General features: G+C 47.3%; 1 protein-coding gene across 3 annotated transcripts in view; it reads right to left on the bottom strand.

The window, feature by feature from the left end:
• Positions 1-20954, bottom strand: part of RFTN2 (raftlin family member 2) — a 362340-nt gene that overhangs the window by 255932 nt on the left and 85454 nt on the right. The window contains exons 2-3 of one of the 3 annotated variants that reach the window (XM_063934131.1): positions 13245-13344; positions 10359-10519 (exon numbers count right to left, since the gene is read on the bottom strand). The exons of 1 other annotated variant lie outside the window; for it this stretch is intronic. In XM_063934131.1, the coding sequence (XP_063790201.1) occupies positions 10359-10497 (139 nt within the window). In that variant the 5' untranslated portion in view covers positions 10498-10519; positions 13245-13344. The remainder of the gene's footprint in view (positions 1-10358; positions 10520-13244; positions 13345-20954) is intronic. One more of the 3 variants, XM_063934130.1, reaches the window with a different exon arrangement.

The following is a 20954-nucleotide window of genomic DNA, read 5'->3' on the forward strand; positions in this document are numbered from 1 at the left end:
ACGGATCCCAGACTCCTGGTTCAAGTCCATCCAACTCTTGATACAACAATTTATCTGGTCCCGGAAACGGCCTAGAATTAGCCGGTCCACTATGATTCGCTCTACCCGATGCGGTGGTTTCCAGCTACCTGATATCAGAGGCTATTATTGGGCAATCCTGCTCAATAGGGTCTTGGATTGGACGAGGAGTCGGGACACAAAGCAGTGGGTGGCTCTGGAGGGGCTCTATATGCAACAATTCCCAGTGATCTTCCCCTGGCTCCCTTCCACCCCCCCCCCCCCAAGCCTCCCTCCCCTCACCCAACTAATACTGTGACCCTCTCCTTTTGGAAAAAAAGCACGCCGCTGGCCCTTCCTCTCTTCTGATTTCGGCCTGTTGACTTCTTTTCTAGCAAACCCTGACTTCCTACCCGGCTTAACACTCTCCCACTTTCGCGACTGGGCCCTTGGGGGACTCTTCAGGGTAGGGCAGCTGGTGATATCCTCAGGAGTTAGACAGTTTTCGTAAGTGCGATCTAAATTCCACAACACGACTTCTGGAAATATCTACAGCTTAGACATTTTCTGCATTCCAAACACAGATATCTTCAAGCCTCCAGGGAACTAACACAGTTTGAGAGATTGTGTGCGTCTCTACATGCAACCCCCAACACACCGTTTCCACACTTTACAAATTATTACAGGGCCCCGGTGCTCAGGCGCCCCTACCCTACCAGTTAGCTTGGGAGAGAGATCTTGGGATTCAACTATCAGACAAAGACTGGCGGATGATATTTCTCAAATCCCACAATAGTTCAGTCTGTATACAAGTCAGGGAAACCCAATATAAACTCTTAATGAGATGGTACAGACACCCCTCCCTCCTCCACTTCATGTACCCCGGAGTGACTGATAGGTGTTGGAGATGTCTTAGCGCCACTGGTACCCTACTCCACATCTGGTGGAATTGCCCCCTACTCCGGTCATACTTGGTTGACGTCATCTCTATTTCCCAAGACATACTTCATACCCCTGTCCCTTCTGACCCGGCCTTTTGGCTGCTCTCCCACTCTTCTATATCACTGGCTCAGCATAAAACATCATTACTCCGCCACTTGTCTAATGCAGCACGGGCGGTTATTCCCACTCTATGGAGGTCTCCATCTCCACCCACAAGGAAAATATGGTTCACTAGAATCAACTATTACATGAACATGGAGAACATCCTCCTGGTCTCCAGAGATAAACTCCCAGAATTCATGGCCACTTGGTTACCTTGGATGGAATATACGTCCTCCAAAGAATACAAAGACTACATTTGTGCCACTAAATGATTTGAGTTTCGCAGTTGATCGATTAAAGAGGTTGCATTACCCTCCCCCTCAGTCCGAAGGCTCCCCTGGCTTGGTCACACTATGTTTTCTCCTATCCTTTCCTCCATATCACATCTAGCTCTTTTCTATAGTTTCCCTACTGTGTTACTTATGTTATTATGATCACATTCTCTGTTTAGACAAATAGCAAGTGGACAATGCGATGATTCCATAGAACACCCTATCAATGTCTGCACTTGCACCGACTTCCAGTGTCTAGAGTGTTAAGCTATCACGCTCCTTATGGCTAAACTGCAATTGACTTTAATTAGGTGTCTTGAAGCTTTTTTGTCTAATGAGATGTAATCTTTATATTTTCCTAAATAAAAACAGATTATACAAAAAAAAAATAACCTACTGTATACAGCATTTCTGTTACGTTGTCCCTTTTACTCGTGGCGCAATATTATTCCCTGTTTTGAGATAGATAGATAGAGATAGGATATCTATCATGAAGGCGGCACTCAGATCAATAATGCGACAACAGGCATACAACTGCCTGTTGTCGCATTATTGATCTGAGTGCCACCTTCACGTTCTGTACATTGGACCCACAGTGGTTTCTAGGAGGGCACCAGCTTATTTATCACATGTTGGGAGTGTTGCTTTCTACACGTGTGTGTGTGTGTGTGTGTGTGTGTGTGTGTGTGTGTGTGTGTGTGTGTGTAATAAATATATATATATATATATATATATATACATATATACACACACACACATTATATATATATATATATATATATATATATATATATACACACATATACATACACACATATACACACATACACACACATACACACACATACCTCCCAACCTTCGGATTACTGTAAGAGGGACTCCTTGCGCGGCATAGCCGCACCGGCGCCAAAAAGGGGCGTGGCCTATCGTGAAGGGCCGTGGCCTCGCGGGGATGCCGCTATCGCGGGCCACGCCTCCAAATTTCGTGACAGTGGGGCATGGCCAGCGCTCTGTGAGCTGCTGGCCATGGCCCCAGTCCCACTGCCTCACTGGAATAGATGCTGTGCGCATGCGCACAGCATCTATTCACCGCTGCTTTGCTCTGAACTGAGCATAGCAGCGAGTGATAGGGAGCCTCCCAACTGCCCCCACCACCGCGGGACACTGTGGCCCGCGGGAGGGAGAGCGGGACAGACCCCCAAAAATGGGACTGTCCCGCAAAAATTGGGACAGTTGGGAGGTATGCATATATATATATATATACACATATACACACACACACACACACATATATATATATATATATATATATATATATATATTAGATTGCAATGGCAGTTGCACTCAGTCAAAAAAGAAACTTAGTTTTAAATGCTAAATTTACATATTTTCACATTTAAGGTAAAACCTGCTGGGAGCTGTAGTTTATTTTCAGTTTCATCATAGCAAGGGACCAATGTGCTTAGAGAGGGGGGTGTTAGGGGGATTAAAATGATCGTGGCGACGCCCCCACCAATCCAGCATTCAGGTCACATGCCCCCCTAGCCCTCCACCTAGTGCAGCCCTGCTGTTATTATGCATATTCCTTTTAGGAGACTGGGGCTGATTCTGAGCTGGGAGCAAAGCACAAAAAGCAAGTAACTTTGTATCAGGAATAAACTATGTTACAATGCAATAGGTGCAAATACATTTATTATATATGCAGTTACGGTAAATGCTGGCTATTTCTGCATGTAGCATGCAAAAGATGCACAGCTTTACATTTACAATGAAACTTATGGTGCCCACACACGGTGCGATTATCGCATGCGATTTGAACTTTTTAGTTCATATCGCATCACGTCTAGTTCAAATCACACAGTGTTTATGTTCCCTTGTGATGCGCGCTCCCGCGTAGTCCATATCTCAAGGTAAAATAGTATGTGCAGTCAGGTATTTTTGTACTATAATGCATACATTACATACAATGGGTTCAGTATGGTATGCCGGCGGTCGGGCTCCTGGCGACCAGCATACCGGCGCCGGGAGCCCGACCACCGGCTTACAGACAGTGTGGCGAGCGCAAATGAGCCCCTTGTGGGCTCGCTGCGCTTGCCACGCTACGGCCACGCTATTTTATACTCCCTCCAGGGGGGTCGTGGACCCCCACGAGGGAGAATAAGTGTCGGTATGCCGGCTGTCGGGATTCTGGCGCCGGTATACTGTGCACCGGGATCCCGTCAGTCGGCATACTGAAGACCACCCCATACAATATTGTAGTGTAGTTAAAATCAGGTGTAGTTTAAAATCACATGTAGTTTAATAGCATACCCACTTAGTCCAAATCGCATAGCACACATTGTATAGGCTCAAATCACACCTAGCACAGATCTCACCGTGTGTGGGCACCATTAGATTTGAGTTTGGACACGCCTCACTCAAATCTAAAAATCTCTCAGCACATTTGACATCTGCCCCACCTTTAGTATAACATAGTTTTGCCAAGGTGCAAAGTTACTACTACTACTATTAATTATTATTATTATTATTATTATTATTATTATTATTAAAAAAATTATAATTATGTAATGAAATAGCAGCATGTCAGTACTGCCATGTGAACCGATTGTAAAGTTCTGTGTGTTCTAGTGTCTACAAATAAGGCGGACACTGGCTTTAAATATATACATTATTAAAAGTGTTCTTAACCATTGTTTTTAGTGTTACAATATCCATTATGGGTGTGGTATTGAAGGTCGACAAGACTTAAATCAACAATGTCTAGGACGACCACTATTGGTCAACAGTAACTAGGTCGACAGGGATTCTATGTCGACAGGGTCTCTAGGTCGACAGGTCAAAAGGTCAACATGAGCTTTTTAATCTTTTTTTGGTGTCGTTTTCACCGTACAGTGACCGGGATCCCCAATTAGTGCATCGCGTCCCCTCGCTCCGCTACCGCAGTGCTCAACACAGGTTACCGTTCCCAATCGTAGTCCGCGTGGATCGTAAAGTATGAAAAAGTTCAAAGAAAGATTATATTTTTTAAACTCATGTCAACCTTTTGACCTGTCGACCTAGAACATGTCGACCTAGAGACCCTATCGACCTAGAAACCGTCAACCTAGTTACTGTCGACCAAAAGTGGTCGACCTAGACACTGTCGACCTAAGTCTTGTCGACCTAGAGACTGGATACCATCCATTACCATTGTTACTGGCATTTCTAGGAAACATCCTTTTACATTTACAGTAAAACTTGTGGAAGTCTACAGTGAGCTCCAGACGCTAATAAAAATGCCACTAAAACATGTCAAGTTTGCATTTGACACTAATTTTCAGTTCCTTTTTTTAAAAAGACTAATAAACACCAATGGGTACCTATAGTAGCAACAAAGCCATGTGTATTCAGCATCAATTATAAGAATAGTGCAGTAAATAATATGTTTGTGATAAGTATAAGGGACAAAGGTCAGACACTTGGGATAGCCCATTCTCTGCAGGTATAGCACATATACTGTAAGCTGGTGGAGAAAAAAAAAGCACTTCGAGATCATCAATCACTATAGCAAGCATATGCTACTTTCCAGCAGATTGGATTTTAATGCACCTTCAAGGTTGAAGGAGGAGCATTTTCCATATGCAACTTGGCGTGTACATTCAGATCTACTTTTTGTTTAGTATATCTGAAGCACATTATTATTTAAGAAATGCTTGTACTACTGTACATCACTCTGACAATGGGGGTAATTCCAAGTTTATTGCAGCAGGACATTTTTTAGCAGTTGGGCAAAACCATGTGCACTGCAGGGGGGGCAGATATAACATTTGCAGAGAGAGTTAGATTTGGGTGGGTTATTTTGTTTCTGTGCAGGGTAAATACTGGCTGTTTTATTTTTACACTGCAATTTAGATTGCAGATTTAACTCACCACACCCAAATCTATCTCTCTCTGCACATGTTATATCTGCCTCCCCTGCAGTGCACATGGTTTTGCCCAACTGCTAACAAAGATCCTGCTGCGATCAACTCAGAATTACCCCTAATGCTTTTCCAATTGAGAAACCATACATACAGATGATTACTTTTCCTTATAAGACAGACACTGTAGAGATGGGGGATCCAGCCTAGCTTCAGTGCATTTCTGGACACAACAGAGAAAACAAGGCTAATCATGTTTTTTTTGTTTTGTTTTTTTTTTAAATGGGAAAAGGAGGATCCATCTGGACATAGCCAAGCAATGTTATTGGTTTGTTTACTGTTGGCTAGTTAACTGTAGCCTACATAGGTGGAGTCCTGTGCTCAGAAAAGAAACAATTAACAATGTACTAAGAGATAAAATGACAGACAGCTATAAGCATTGCAGCAATACACAGCAATTGTGGTAGATTATGTTGAAGCAAGTCTGCCTGTCAGGAGTGTATCCAGGGGTCCAAGCACCCATGGCAAAGTATGGGGCTAATGCCACCCCCCATATTTGATAGAGGGGAGGCGTGCTTGCCAAAAAAGGAGCATGATCTTGTGGGAAAAGGGTGTGGCCACACAATAGTACCCCCAATTCAAATGATGCCATTGTAGTGCCCCTTTCTCACATTAGACCGCATAGTAGTGTCCCTTATTCACATTACACCACACAGTATGGTCTCTAATGCGGGTGTAGTATGGCTGACCGGCGGTCAGCTTACCGACAGTCAGGAGACTGCCGGTCAGCTTACCGACGCCAGAATCCCGGCAGCATACCGACGCCAGGATCCCAGCGGGGAGGGGCGAGTGCAGCAAGCCCCTTGCGGACTCGCTGTGCTCACCACGCTGCAGGCTCGGTGGCGACGGTGTCGTGGACACCCACGAGTGGAAATAGTCCCTGTTGGTCGGCATGCCTCCCGACCGCCGGTCACATGAATACCACCCCTCTAATGCACGTTATGCCACACAGTAAACATGTTACTCCACAAACTAGAGTCCTTTATTAACGTTACACTACCTAGTAGTACCCCTTATACACATTTATGACATCATACAATAGTGCCCCTTACACATTATGCCACACAGTAGTAGTGCCCCTTGCACATTATGCCACAGTAGTAGTGCCCCTTTACACAGTATGCAACATAGTAGTAGTGCCTCTTTACACATTATGCCAAAGTAGTAGTGCCAATTACACATTATCGCTATACAGTTGTAGTTCCTGTTACACATTATACCCACACAGTAATCCTTAGAGTTTTGTATGTCCATTTTTTTCCCTAAAACCTCTATTCCTGGGACAGGTGCCCCTATTAGTCACTGCAGTTCAGTCTGTAATGGAGGGTTTTCAGTAATGATCGGTGGTCTGTTTGGAAGCCTCCAGCTAACTATTAGCAACAAATCCACATGAACTGTGAGTAATAAAGGCATTACAATGGCAGAAACTGATTTATGAAATTGCAGCACGTAATAGATATACAGTATGTTGCCTTCTGTGTTTTTTTTAAAGAATTAATGAATCTGCAACTGTTTCATTAAATGGAGTTTAATACATTATCAACTTGTCCTAACTGCTGGTACACACATTTGGGAATATGTTGTTACTATATAAATAAAGCATAATGGGCCTTATTCAGCTTCAGTTACCGTTCTGCGATTGTATTCTGCAAATGCAGCCGCAGAGTGGCAAATGCATCGCACAATCAAGCACCATCTACAGTTGTTGATGACCCGGGGCTACTCAGAATAATGAGAATGCAGTCGCACTGGTGCCATATTTAAAGTCGCAGCAATCGCAGCTGACATCAGATGCAAGACCCAAAAATGGCAATGAGACGCCTGCGTTTTCTCAACCACTCCCTGCAAACGTCATGTGTATACCCACGAATGCCCACCAACTGTCAGTCAGCCTGAGATCGCATCACGGCAAGATGCGATTCCAAAAAAATCACAGATCATGGCCCGCACATGCGCACTGCGTTCATAGCACATGCAGAGTTGCCCGATAATCGACCAATTTGCGATTATGCAAAATTGCAACTGAAGCTGAATAAGGCCCTATATCTGCATAGATCTCTGTACATTCACAGGAAGGAATAACTGTGGGCGGATGTATGGTATTGTCTGAGGTCTGGGAAGTTACTACTTCCTAATAGGGGTCTTGTGTAGCTTAGTGAACCAGCTACCACAAGTGAGGAACCTGATCTACAATGTTACCACCACTGTTCTATGTATATATTTAATACATGAATTCAGTACAGGTATTATGTAGCATGGAGATAGTTGGAGTCCTCCGCATGCCTTTTCATTTAGCACTTCTTTACCTACTTCTATATAAATTGTATAAAATGTTATCAGTTTTTCTTCCTATAATAAAAGTAAATATTTATGATAACTTATGAAAATTCCAATGGTATAATTGCAAGGCTGATTGATGGTGTTTTAGTTTGTGCTTTAGGGGCACATGTTTTAATAATTGCAGAACAGCCGTGATTATTAACACTTGGTTTTGTGGTGGATATTTTCACTTTCAATAAAAATATCCCCACATGTATATGTACATAGGGAAACCTGCAGGGACAGCAGTAGTGATAACCACTGTCCCAGCGAGTTTCTTCCCCGCCATTTCCCCTCTGGGGAAATCTGACACTGCGAATGCGCACAGCGTCAGTTTCCGAGATAGGGGCTTTCGCCGAGTGGGAGGCCGCGGGATAGGCTCCATAGGCTAAAATGAGTTTACACCATGTAAAAATGGCCAAATACTGAAAAGCTTCACTTTTCCAGGCTTAGTTCAGAGGGGTCAGATTGTAGTCCCCACTGATAATAATGGAGACTGCAATCTGTAGCACTAATTAGCATTCTGCTGGAGATATCTGTACAATCTCCAGCATTATGCTATTAGTACATAACCACAACCCATAAAATTATACAGAAACTTAAGTTTCTACATTATTTTATGGAAAAAAAAAGTCTGATACATAGGCCCCTTAGTTTCAACTTAACAGACAATTACTGTACACATTTCTAAAGGGTATCCGTTAACATGGTCGACCATGTTATGGTCGACAGTCATTAGGTCGACCACTATTGGTCGACATTGACATGGTCAACATGGACACATGGTCGACACATGAAAAGGTCAACATGAGTTTAACTTTTTTTCTTTTGGGGAACTTTTCCATACTTTACGATCCACGTGGACTACGATTGGAACGGTAATCTGTGCCGAGCGAAGCGAAGGCACCATGCCCGAAGCATGGCGAGCGAAGCGAGCCATGCGAGGGGACGCAGTGCACTAATTGGGGTTCCCAGTCACTTTACGCAAAAAACGCCACCAAAAAAACAAAAAAAAAAACTCATGTCGACCTTTTCATGTGTCGGCCTTTCATGCGTCGACCATTACCATGGGTCCATGTCGACCATGTCAATGTCGACCAATAGTGGTCGACCTAATGACTGTCGACCATAACATGGTCGACCATTCATACCGGAACCTTTCTAAAGATAGACTCAATGTTTCCTAAGATATACACACGTGTACTGTATGTCGCCATGTTATACTGTATAAAGCAATTAACATACACCATGTTTCAACACACTTCAACCATTTATCTGAAATAAATTTGTTATGCTGCCCACATACTGAAATGATAATAATGAATACTCATCATAACAAGATTGAGTTTGTAATCCTAAAAAGATACAATTTGCTAAAAGCACAAAACGGTTTTGAAATATCTGTAGAACAGAGAAGCCTATGTTCCCAGAGGGCAGCCATCTGGACTTGTTTATTTGTGTTTTCAACTTTCTGGTCTGGGATTGTCATTCCCCTGTGCATCCTGGAGACAGGGAGCTCCTACAAAGCATGCTCTGCCTGCAAAGTGTGCACAGAGGAGGAGTGAAAAGCGAGGGAAGAAAGTGTGTTTTTCCCACTGACATTTCTATTTGTGCTCCTAAATTCTAACCCATATTTAAGAATTTATAGTTATTTGTATTTTACTGTATACTGAAGCCTGCTTTATAATCTTTCAATTATTTTACAACAACAAAGAGACTTAAGGGTATATTTACAAGCAACTGATATTCAAAACCAACATTTTTTTTTCCTTCAGATTTTGCCTGCCACAAGCAATGATATTAAATGCAAAATCAGGCTTGTTCTGCATTTAATAGTATTGCCCTTTTAAATCTGTAAGGTAAAATCTGCACAAATCAAGGTATTTAGAAATCTATTGCTTAGTAAAGTGGTTCTCAAAGTGTGTGCTGTGGTACCCTGGGGTGCCTTGGGACACTTGCAGGGGTGCCTTGGGACACTTGCAGGGGTGCCTTGGATTGGTGGTCCGGGACCATTTCAAATTATTTACGGTCAGAGTAATAGGCAAAACCAGTGCTGGTGGCTAGAAATCTGAAAATATGTGGACAAACAGAATAAAATCCTGTCCCTCATCACAAAATTGAACCTAAGCATGACATATAAACACAATTTACTTAATTTAATATTTCTTACTAATTTTCTTAAGAAACTTATTTTCTAGGGGTGCTGTGAAAAAAATTCTGATACTCTAGGGCGTCGTGATTCAAAAATGTTTGGGAACCACTGACTTAGTATAAATACCCTTAAGCACCATATATTTATATGTGAGAACTTGTATAAACAAAGGAATAAATACATTATATGCAGTTCATCTGATACTGTACCCATACAGAAATGCAAATTCAGAATTCTCTGAAAATGTATAGGATATGTTCTGTGTTTGTATGTGAATTAACACATCAGGATGGGGTGTAGTATGAGTGGCCAGCGATCGGGATCCCAACGCCCAGCATACTGGCGCCGGGATTCTGACCGCCGGCATGCGAGGGAGAACAGTTGTCGTTATACCAGGTGTCGGGATTCCGGCACCAGTATATTGAGTGCCAGGATCCCAACAGCCGGCATACTGAATACCACCCCTCAGGAAGGAATACAGTAGGGTGATGACAATGTAAAATGTGATAAAATGTGAAAGCAAGTTTGAAACGTAAACTGTAATGTATATTTATTAGTATGACAGACATCTGTGTTGCAAACAGTAAAATAGTAATATATTTTTAGTTGGCTTACCTTCTAAAGAAAAGTCCAGTAACACATATTCGTATGCTGCGTCCGTCTTTGTTTCTACTTGTGGCCTTTTTAATGTTGAAAAGATTTTTCCAGGACTGCTGTCTTCCGAATCTTCTAGCTTCCTCAGCCCACACCCCATGGCAAAACTTGCTTTCAATAAACTTAGACAAAAGAAATTACAGCTGGCAACATAGAATGAATCCTCTTCAATGAATCTTTACACATATTCTATTTAGATTATGAGAACATTTTCTGGTCATCTTTAGAAGCATGTGTTTGCTCTGTTTCCCATGTAGCCTCTGTGGGAGAGCTCTTGGATTCAGCTACACAGACATTGAAAGAGTTTAGTGAAGACTTTTCATGCCACGTCAAATTACAGCCAGCCCCCTATCCATTTTCCCTGCAGCAGACACCAATAGCTCTTTGTCCTTCCATGTGTCCTCCCATTTTGGCTAGCAGTTAGGAAGGCAATTAAGAGCTGACATGTATAAGGGAGAACACTTTTGCTAAGCTATTCACATTTGGTACTGTACGTTTCTTCAGCTAACAGAATAAAAAGATTTACTTAAACTTCATATTAGATAACTTTGAAATCACTTGCACTGTACATTTTTTCCTGTTTCACGAATAAACTACCAATTAGCTATTACTGACAGATGTACTTGCGCTGTGTGCAAGAAATGGCATTGGCACCCCCCTTATGCAAAACAGGGACAATGCGCGCCTATGGCGCACAGAAAAAATATAGGGGCGTGGCTTCATGGGGAAGGCGTGTGACCACAAAATAATACCAATTCATACTACGGTGCACAGTAGTCTCCATTATTCAAATTACGATGCACAGTAGTGCCACTATACCAGGTAGAACCCATTTTTACACATTACGGCAGACCGTGTCCCCCTTTTTACACATTACGGCAGACAGCGTCCCCTTACTACACATTACAGCAGACAGCACCCCCCTTTTTACACATTACGGCAGACAGCGACCCCCTTTTTATACATTATGGCAGACAGCGTCCCTTTATTACACATTACGGCAGACAGCGTCCCCCTTTTTACACAGTACGGCAGACAGCGTCCCCCTTTTTACACAGTACGGCAGACAGCGTCCCCCTTTTTACACAGTACGGCAGACAGCGTCCCCCTTTTTACACAGTACGGCAGACAGCGTCCCCCTTTTTACACAGTACGGCAGACAGCGTCCCCCTTTTTACACAGTACGGCAGACTGCGTCCCCTTTTTACACATTACGGCAGACAGCTGGGTATATTTACTAAGGTCCCAATTTTGACCGAGATGGTGTTTTTTCTTCAAAGTGTCATCTCGGGAATTTACTAAACTCAAATCACGGCAGTGATGAGGGCATTCGTATTTTTTTGGAAGTCCAAGTAAAAAAATACGAATGAATACACCATCTGTCAAATACTCCTGTAATTTGGTATAACTTGGTTATTTACTAAAAAGTGTAATTCACAAACACTGCTGACAATAGCCAAACACTGCCGTGAAAAAATACCAATCGTGAAAAAGTGCTAAAATAAAAACAGACCTGCTTTTTTTTACCATGTTCTGATAGGCATGCACGGATCTCATGGATCCGTGCATGCCCATCAGTGGGAAGGGGTGGGAAAGTGTTAAATTTGCCACAAAAAAAAATGCGTAGGGTCCCCCCTCCTAAGCAAAACCAGCCTCGGGCTCTTTGAGCCGGTCCTGGTAGAAAAAATATGGGGGAAAAAATTGACCGGGGTTCCCCTATATTTAATCAACCAGCACCGGGCTCTGCGCCTGGTTCCAAAAATACGGGGGACAAAAAGCGTAGGGGTCCCCCGTATTTCTGAAACCAGCACCGGGCTCCACTAGCCAGATACATAATGCCACAGCCGGGGGACACTTTTATATTAGTTCCTGCGGCCCTGGCATTACATACCCAACTAGTCACCCCTGGACGGGGTACCCTGGAGGAGTGGGGGCCCCTTCAATCAAGGGGTCCCCCCTCCAGCCACCCAAGGGCCAGGGGTGAAGCCCAAGGCTGTCCCCCCCATCCAAGGGCGGCGGATGGGGGGCTGATAGCCTTTTTGTCAAAATTTGAATATTGTTTAGTAGCAGTACTACAAGTCCCAGCAAGCCTCCCCAGCAAGCTGGTACTTGGAGAACCACAAGTACCAGCATGCGGTGAAAAACCGGGCCCGCTGGTACCTGTAGTACTACTACTAAAAAAATACCCCAATAAAAACAGAAGACACACACCTTGAAAGTAAAAGTTTAATTCATACATCCACACTCTCCAAACATACATACTTACCTATGTTCACACGAGGGTCGGTCCTCTTCTCCATGTAGAATCCATGGGGTACCTGTTGGAAAAATTATACTCACATAATCCAGTGTAGATCGGTCCTCTTCTGTTCTATTTGTAATCCACGTACTTTGCAAAATAAAAAAAACGGACACCCGACCACGCACTGAAAGGGGCCCCATTTTTACATGGGACCCCTTTCCCCGACTGCCAGGAACCCCCCCTGACTTCTGTCTAAGAGGGTTCCTTCAGCCAATCAGGGAGCGCCACGTCTTGGCACCCTCCTGATTGGCTGTGTGCTCCTGTAGTGTGTAACCAATGATGGGAACTTTGTGGTCAGTCCCCTTACTACACAGTACGGCAGACTGCATCCCCTTACTACACAGTACGGCAGACAGCGTCCCCTTTTTACACAGTACGGCAGACTGCGTCCCCCTTTACACAGTACGGCAGACTGCGTCCCCCTTTACACAGTACGGCAGACTGCGTCCTTTCTTACACAGTACGGCAGACAGCGTCCCCTTACTACACATTACGGCAGACTGCGTCCCCCTTTTTATACATTACGGCAGACAGCGTCCCCTTACTACACGTTACGGCAGACTGCGTCCCCCTTTATTACACATTACGGATAGATAGATTGATAGAATCTCTCCACACTGGTTCAGGCAGTCAGGCTCCTCGGTGCTGAGAAAAAAAAAAACGTTTACAAAGGTGAAACAGGCGCTTGATATGTGGTTGTTGCACTAAGCAGCCACTAAATAAGCAGGAAAGTCACTCCTGAGGTAAACTAAGCACAAACAAATGGATAGCGGCGCTAATACTGTGATATGACTGGATTGATCCTGATTAAAATATTTATAACATTTAATTCATCAATACAAAACAGTCTCAAAATATTAGTTCAACTCATTCATTATATGTCAATCAATGAATACCATGAATAGAATTCAAAATATAGTGTAGTATATTTCAAAATTGAAAGCGAGTAAAATGAATCATATATTTGATGCACAGATGGTGCCAATGGAAATGGATGGAGGATTACCAGAACTTAAGCCCAGTACTCACGGGCCGATCAAGGAGAGATGCGTGCTGAGCGAACCGCTCAGCACACATCTCTCCTGCCGCTCAGCACAGCGCGATCTGTGCTGAGCGTGCGGGGGGAGACGGGGGGGCCGCTCACTTCACCCAGCGGGTGAAGTGAGCGACCCGCTAGATTGGCCTGCATGCAGGCCAATCTAGCAGCGGCGATAGCGATGTGCGGGGCCGCGCATCGCTATCGCCGAGGGGGCTACACACGGAGCGATCCTGCCGATATTCTAAGCAATCTGGTCAGATTGCTTAGAATATCGCTCCGTGAGTACCCCCCTTAAGTGTAGTACAGGCCTCTATAAATGCCTCTCAAAGTGTTCCGCGGCTAGGATGATCATGCATCAATCCCCTCACAGGCCCTCTGTCATCGACCTTTGTAACAGACACTCCCCAGAAACGAAATTCATATAGGGAAAACAAAATTCCAAATATAGTGTAGTAGGTTCGGTATAAAATGTAATTAATAAATAAATTAAAATAAAAAGTAGCTGATGTACAAAGAATGGGTAATGAATGGAGAATTACCACAAATATGTTAACAAACAGCATTGAAAATAAGTCTCATTGATAAAGATGCAGCTCAAATGTCCCTTTTTGTCAAAAATGTAAAGTGGGAGGCAGGGCCGGACTGGGACTAAAAATAGGCCCTGGCATTTTCGAAGCACACAGGCCCACCTCTGTGACTCCTCCCCTTACTATTCCTGACTCCTCCCACTTATTAGTCTATGTTCTTACAAATATAATTAATATTCTAACAACATACAGGCGTACATCATTCTCTATTAAAATATACTCAACCAGTGGTTGAAGTGGAAATTTTTAAGTGGGGATATGGAAATGTGAGGTTTCGGAAAAGGGGGCGTGGTCACTCAAAAGGGGGCGTGGTCTTCAGTGTAGTTTACCACACTATACACCCCTTATACGCATTATGCACCACAATAGTAGGACCCCTTATACTATCTAGTACTGCTGCCCCTTTCACATTATACCACACAGTATGAGCCAAAATTCACATTACAGCACCCGGTATGAGCCGAAATTTATATTATATGCCCCCGATAGTGCAGTGCCAGGTATACAAATGCCCCCACAGTGCCAGGTAAACAATTGCCCCCCACAGTGCCAGGTAAACAATTGCCCCCACAGTGCCAGGTAAACAATTGCCCCCACAGTGCAAGGTATACAAATGCCCCCACAGTGCAAGGTATACAAATGCCCCCACAGTGCCAGATATACAGATGCCCCCACAGTGCCAGATATACAGATGCCCCCACAGTGCCATGTATACAGATGCCCCCACAGTGCCATGTATACAGATGCCCCCACAGTGCCAGGTATACAAATGCCCCACAGTGCCAGCCAATTGCCCCCACAGTGCCAGGTAAAAAATGCCCCCACAGTGCCAGGTATACAAATGCCCCTACAGTGCCAGGTATACAAATGCCCCCACAGTGCCAGATATACAGATGCCCCCACAGTGCCATGTATGCAGATGCCCCCACAGTGCCAGGTAAACAATTGCCCCCACAGTGCCAGGTAAACAATTGCCCCCACAGTGCCAGGTAAACAATTGCCCTCACAGTGCCAGGTATACAAATGCCCCACAGTGCCAGCCAATTGCCCCCACAGTGCCAGGTATACAATTGCCCCCACAGCAGCCAGTGCTGCAGCTACTTACCGCTGCTGCACTGCTGCTACTGCTCCTCTTCCTCCGGGCTGTGAGGGACGGGGTGAGAGCGCCGGGCGCCCGCCAGCTGCCCGCTGTGTCTGGCGCGGCAGCGTATAGCGTTCAAACCAGCCGCCGGTTCGTGAGCCAATCAGAGCTCGCGGACCGGCGGCTTCTGATTGGCTGCCGGTCCGCGAGCTCTGATTGGCTCACGAACCGGCGGCTGCTTTAAAGTCCGCTATACGCGCCGCGCCAGACACAGCCGTGCTGGCGGGCGCCCGGCTCTCTCACCCCAGTCCTCACAGCTCTCCAATCCTGACAGCTGAGACGCGCTGCCGCCGGACTGAGCGGCAGCGCGTCTCAGTGACCGCTGGACCGGCCCACGTGGCCATCGGCCCTTCTGGCATTTGCCAGAAGTGCCAGATGGCCAGTCCGGCCCTGGTGGGAGGTTTACCGGATGTTCAAGAAGTATGTGCCTTTCTGGTGTCAAATCAAGGGGAAACTGGCTCCGGAACCCTTCTCCCAAGTAGCACACAATTCCGTCCGCCCGGTGAAGCTCTTTGCCACACAAACTTTTTCTGTCATGCAGTGCCGACAGGTTTCGGGATCTCTCCCTTCATCAAGGCTGCATGACAGGAGCTAGATCTGAGCTATTTATGCTCTTTGTGTAAATCACTTCCGGGTCATCGGGGTCATCTGTGTAATTCTAAAACAAGTTTAAACTCCACATATCAAGTTGTGAAGTGATCTAAATATAACAACTTAATCAACTAAAAAACATGTTCCCTCTAAAATCAACAATCTGAGCTTTTGGTCGGAGGGCCTATCCTCCGTACTTCCGGTTCATCTAACTTTAATCATACTTTAATAAATTTTAATAATACTTATTTTCCGCTGACATGGAATGCTGGCCGTTGCGACCTCAGAGTGACTGCGCTGTGTGCCAGGCACACCTGGCACATACGTAGTTACGGCTCTGGATGTACAGTACCACTCAAGGGTATGCTATACTAAGAGGGACATTTACTAAGCAGTGATAACAGCGGAGAAGTGAGCCAGTGGAGAAGTGCCCATGGCAACCAATCAGCACTGAAGTAATATCTATAATTTGCATTCTATAAAATTATAAAGAGCTGCTGATTGGTTGACGGGGCACTTCTCCACTGGCTCACTTCTCTGCTCTTATCACTGCTTAGTAAATGTCCCCCTAAATTATTTTATTATTATTATTATCATTTATTTATATGGCGCCACATGGGATCCACAGCGCCCAAATACAGAGCAAACAAATAAGCAGAGTCAGTAAACAACACTAAAATAAGTATCAGGGTGGCAGAAAACCAAAGTATTTGGTGCCGACAAAGGGAGTATTGAATAGAAGATAGGTTAAGTAAGAGACGTAAAAGCACATGAGGGAAGAGGACCCTGCTCGTGAGAGCTTACATGAACATTGCATACTGGTATGAGAGGGTGAAAATAACTGTAGCCTCACTTTTGAAGTATAGGTGTCTACCTTGTGGATGCTAGGGCACCTCCAAAATTAGTTTTTCCAATAACCATTCCTATGTATGGCATTTTTCAGCCATATGACTGGTAACACTAGCAACACAAATTTTAAAAATTGCCTCCTATGCTTTTACATGTATACTGTGTACCAGTGGTGAAACAATGCTCCAGAGAACTCAATGCCAGCTCCGCCCCCTAATCGCATGACATCATGATGTTGCGCAGAGGGGCAGCGTTGTTGGCACCGGGAAGTGCAGCACTGCCTGGAGTTTCATGAACAGCTGTGCCTCCTTCCTGATGGTGGTAGGAAGACTACCCGTGCCTGCTGTGGATGGGAGAGAAGGGGAGGAGACAGTCAGCCCGTCAGCAGGGTCCCGGCACCTGCACATTGGATCTGGCAGGTGCCGTCCCGGCGCATGTGAGCCGGCCAGACTGCGCATGTGCATGTTTGATTGACAAGCAGAGGCATTCGCGGGGCGGTCGGGGGCTGTGATGCAGTGTTGCGGGGGTGGGACCTTCGAAACAGAGGCAGACGCAGGCCCATTTTTGGGGGTGGCCACGTGACATCGAACGTGGCCGATGCAATGAAGAAAAAGGCAGCAGCCTGACTGCCTTCACATCGCTGGCCACCATTAGCATGCTGTGCAGCCTTGCCCTGTGCTGGATGGCCCCCAGCATGCGATTCTATCCAGTTACAGTTTTGCTAAATTAGCACAGTTGCAACTGAAGCTGAATCAGGTACATAGGGGACGATATCACGAATGATGTGTTCGAATCGGGATATCACTAGGATATTCAGTCTCTACTGTAGTCACAGAACAGTTAGACCATGACTGACACACACACACACACACACACACACACACACACACACACAGCTAGAACATGACCAGCGGCGGCTCCTACCTTTGAGGAGGAGAGGGGCTGAGTTGGGCCAGGTCCTAAGAGAGGATAAAAGTCACCACTGTTGCAAGCCAGCTTTTGTGGACTGTATCAGCTGCAGTCCACAGAAGCCAGAGTTTACACATGCACAGTCAAGCCGATCAGGAAATCGCAGCTCGGTCTAGCAGTCCAGGAGGGGGGAAACCCCTCCCAATGGGACTGCCTTTTCTGGGGTTGACTGGCATGTTGAACCTATAATAGAAGCCCATCGCTGCCAGTCACTGTGTAGCCAGTGAAGTCACAGACTGCAAATGGCTCACCCCATGCAGGGGCAGATTTTACTGGGGGGCCTGTCTGATGAGGGGGTAGGGTTTATTAAGGGGGTGGTATCGCCCCTCGTAGGGCCTGACTGTACGCAGTTGTGGCCTTCCTTGCATCTTTTGCTGCAGTTGTGCCCGAGACCATGGTCGGATTGGGAACTAAAAGTAGCCCTGTAAAAATTTATAGAAGTGGCCTGTCATGGCCAGCACAAGAGGTATAACATAGCGTTTAGCCATGGCAGCATCACTGGTTGACAGAGTTGCTGTACTGCAGAGATGTAATTACGGAATTAATGGCGACAATGCAGTGTAATAGTGCTGTGGGCTGCCAGTCATATAGGGGTTGGCGCCACAAGACAACACAAAAACAGGCCCCACAAACACTTCGACCTACCAGGAATCTTCCCGGTGATCCCTATGGCCAATCCGCACCTATACACACACACACACACACACACACACTTACTTTACTAAGTACTGAAACTGTGCTGTATTCCCTGTGCAGAAAAGATCTTCAGGAGAACACTCTCCCATCGGTTGAATCTCCTGTGGTGGTGCTGCTGCTGTTCTCCGGGTTTAGCAGCCACTGGGTCCTAGCTCCCGCACGGTTTGTTTCAGTTCTTCTTCTGGCCATATAAGTGCAATGCACGACGGAGGCCATCATAACATCAAATCTGAACCGGCTAGTGGGGCAGATGGCACTAAGTGCCACCCCCAGAGTCCAGCTTTCTGTGCGATGGCATTGCTCACACACCTAGTTACACCCCTGCTGTATACAAATAACTTAATCAAACCTGTGTGACAGCTCTACAGCATAGTTGCCTACCTTCCCGCATCCTGTGTTCCAACCATAAATCTCCTGCTTTGTAGGTCACATCTCCCGGATTCTTCAGATTCTGCCAGTGGAGACACTAAGGCGAGAGAATTGACTGAATAGGAAAGGAAAGAGTTAAACATCTGGTGAGGGGTGGACCTAGCTGTAAGGAAAGTACAGCCTTTTTAAGGGGAGGGTTTGATATATATAGGGAAGGGGAGGCCATATTAGATCTCTTGTGTGGTGATTTGCTTTGGGGTGAGTGCTGCAGTGCAGGCATTTTGTTTATACATTACTGTGCAAGCTTTTACACAGATTGTCCCCCTTGGTAGTACATTCTCCTCTCTGCCTTTAATTATCCCTGCTGTCATGTCTGCCCGCCCTCAACGTGTGTTACGGCTCCCGGCTCGGGCTCCGTCCTCCGGGGCCTCCTCAGACGCGGGCGTTACACGGCGGGCCAGGTCGGCCTCGCCGCTGGGAGCCGGGTCTGCCGAGCCGGCCAGGCGGGGGCGGCGTGGGGGAGCGGAGGTCCTTGCAGGCCGCCCTGAGGCCGACGGGCTGCGGCCCTCGCCTCAGGGATCAGCAGAGTACACGGCGATGTCGGGCGCCCGCGTGCGCGCCGCGGAGGGCGCTCCGTAGGTGCAGCCTCGGCCCCTATCTCTCCTCCCTTGCCGCGGCCGAGTGCAAGTGCCGGGCGGGGAGAGAGGGAGGAACGGGGATCGGGCGGTCGCCGCGCGGGGCCTGTCCGGGAGCCTCGTGCGGCGGCTTTGGACGACGAGCAGGCCGGGACATCTATGGCGGGAGGAGGTGGGACGCGCGCACGAGGTGCGCGCGCGCCCACGCTCGCACCAGGCGGCGCCGGCCGCACGCAGCGGCGCCGTCAGTGCCTCTGTCCCCGCTTTTGGCTCCCCGGATGCCGGAGTCAGGCAGGGGGAGGGGGCGCGACAGGGGGGTGCAGCGTTTGTCGCTTGAGGGCAACGCTGGGCGGAGGCGAGTTGCGCTGGCGGATGGGGCCACGGCAAGGAGCGAAAGGGGGGAGCGCGCACAGTGTGCGCGTGAGCACTCTGCGGCCCGCGCAATACGCGGGGGAATGCGCGCTGCTACACCGCAGCTTTCCCTGTATTCCCATGCCACTCCTCCGGAGACGGGGTGCAGCGGCCCTCGGGGGAGGAGGGGGGACAGGGAATGGGTCAGCGGCCGCAGGGCCGCGAGATGCGCCGCTTCGCGTTACAGCGGGTCCTCCCCGGGATCGGGTGATGTTACTGATCCGCTAGGCGGGGACGAGGCGTTCTCCGAGGGGGAGAGTGGGTGGCTCAGTCGGGGGGCCCCCGCTTTCCCGTCGGGTCGGAGGGTGCCGGGTCCCCGGGTCTCGTCTGACGGTCGGCGGGCGCGGGTTCGCGCCCAGGCACGGACCGGAGGCCCTTCGGGGGCCGTTGAAGGGGGTCGCGGCAAGCGGGATCCTCCCGGGGCGCTGGCGTCGGCTCTGGCCACAGTGGTGGAAGCGTTGGGGCCGCTAGCCGCAGTAGCCTCCCCGGGGGCGGTGAGAGATTTCGGCCAGTCTGCGGGAGCCAGTGGGCCTGGCAGGCAGAGGGCCTCAGCGGCGCAGCGGGTGGCACGAGCCTGCCGAGAGCTTGGGGCGGAGCTTGAGCTAGGTACGGAGCAGGATGGGCAAGGGCGCGCGCCCACAGCGCCTCCCAGGCGTGGGGCCCGGCGTGCGCCGCAAGCGCGGGCCGGGTCCCCCTCTGCTTTGTCTATTACAGGGAACCGCGAAGAGGTGGATTTGGCGGACTTCGTGGAGGACGACGTATGGGCCGAAGCGGATGAGGATTCCAGGTCGGAGCGGTCGACAGCATCCGGTGAGTTGGTACAGTCTGTATCGGTTCGCGTAGCTTTTCTTCTACCTCCTCTTCATCTTCTCTGTCGTCGCAGGCGTCCGAGGTGGATAGCACTTCTAGGGCAAGGAAGAGGGCGGCGAAATTTGCCAGGCGGGCAGCAGAAGAGGCGTAAGCGGCGC

The sequence above is a fragment of the Pseudophryne corroboree genome, chromosome 7 (assembly GCF_028390025.1).
Source record: "Pseudophryne corroboree isolate aPseCor3 chromosome 7, aPseCor3.hap2, whole genome shotgun sequence".
NCBI classification, from domain to species: Eukaryota; Metazoa; Chordata; class Amphibia; order Anura; family Myobatrachidae; genus Pseudophryne; species Pseudophryne corroboree.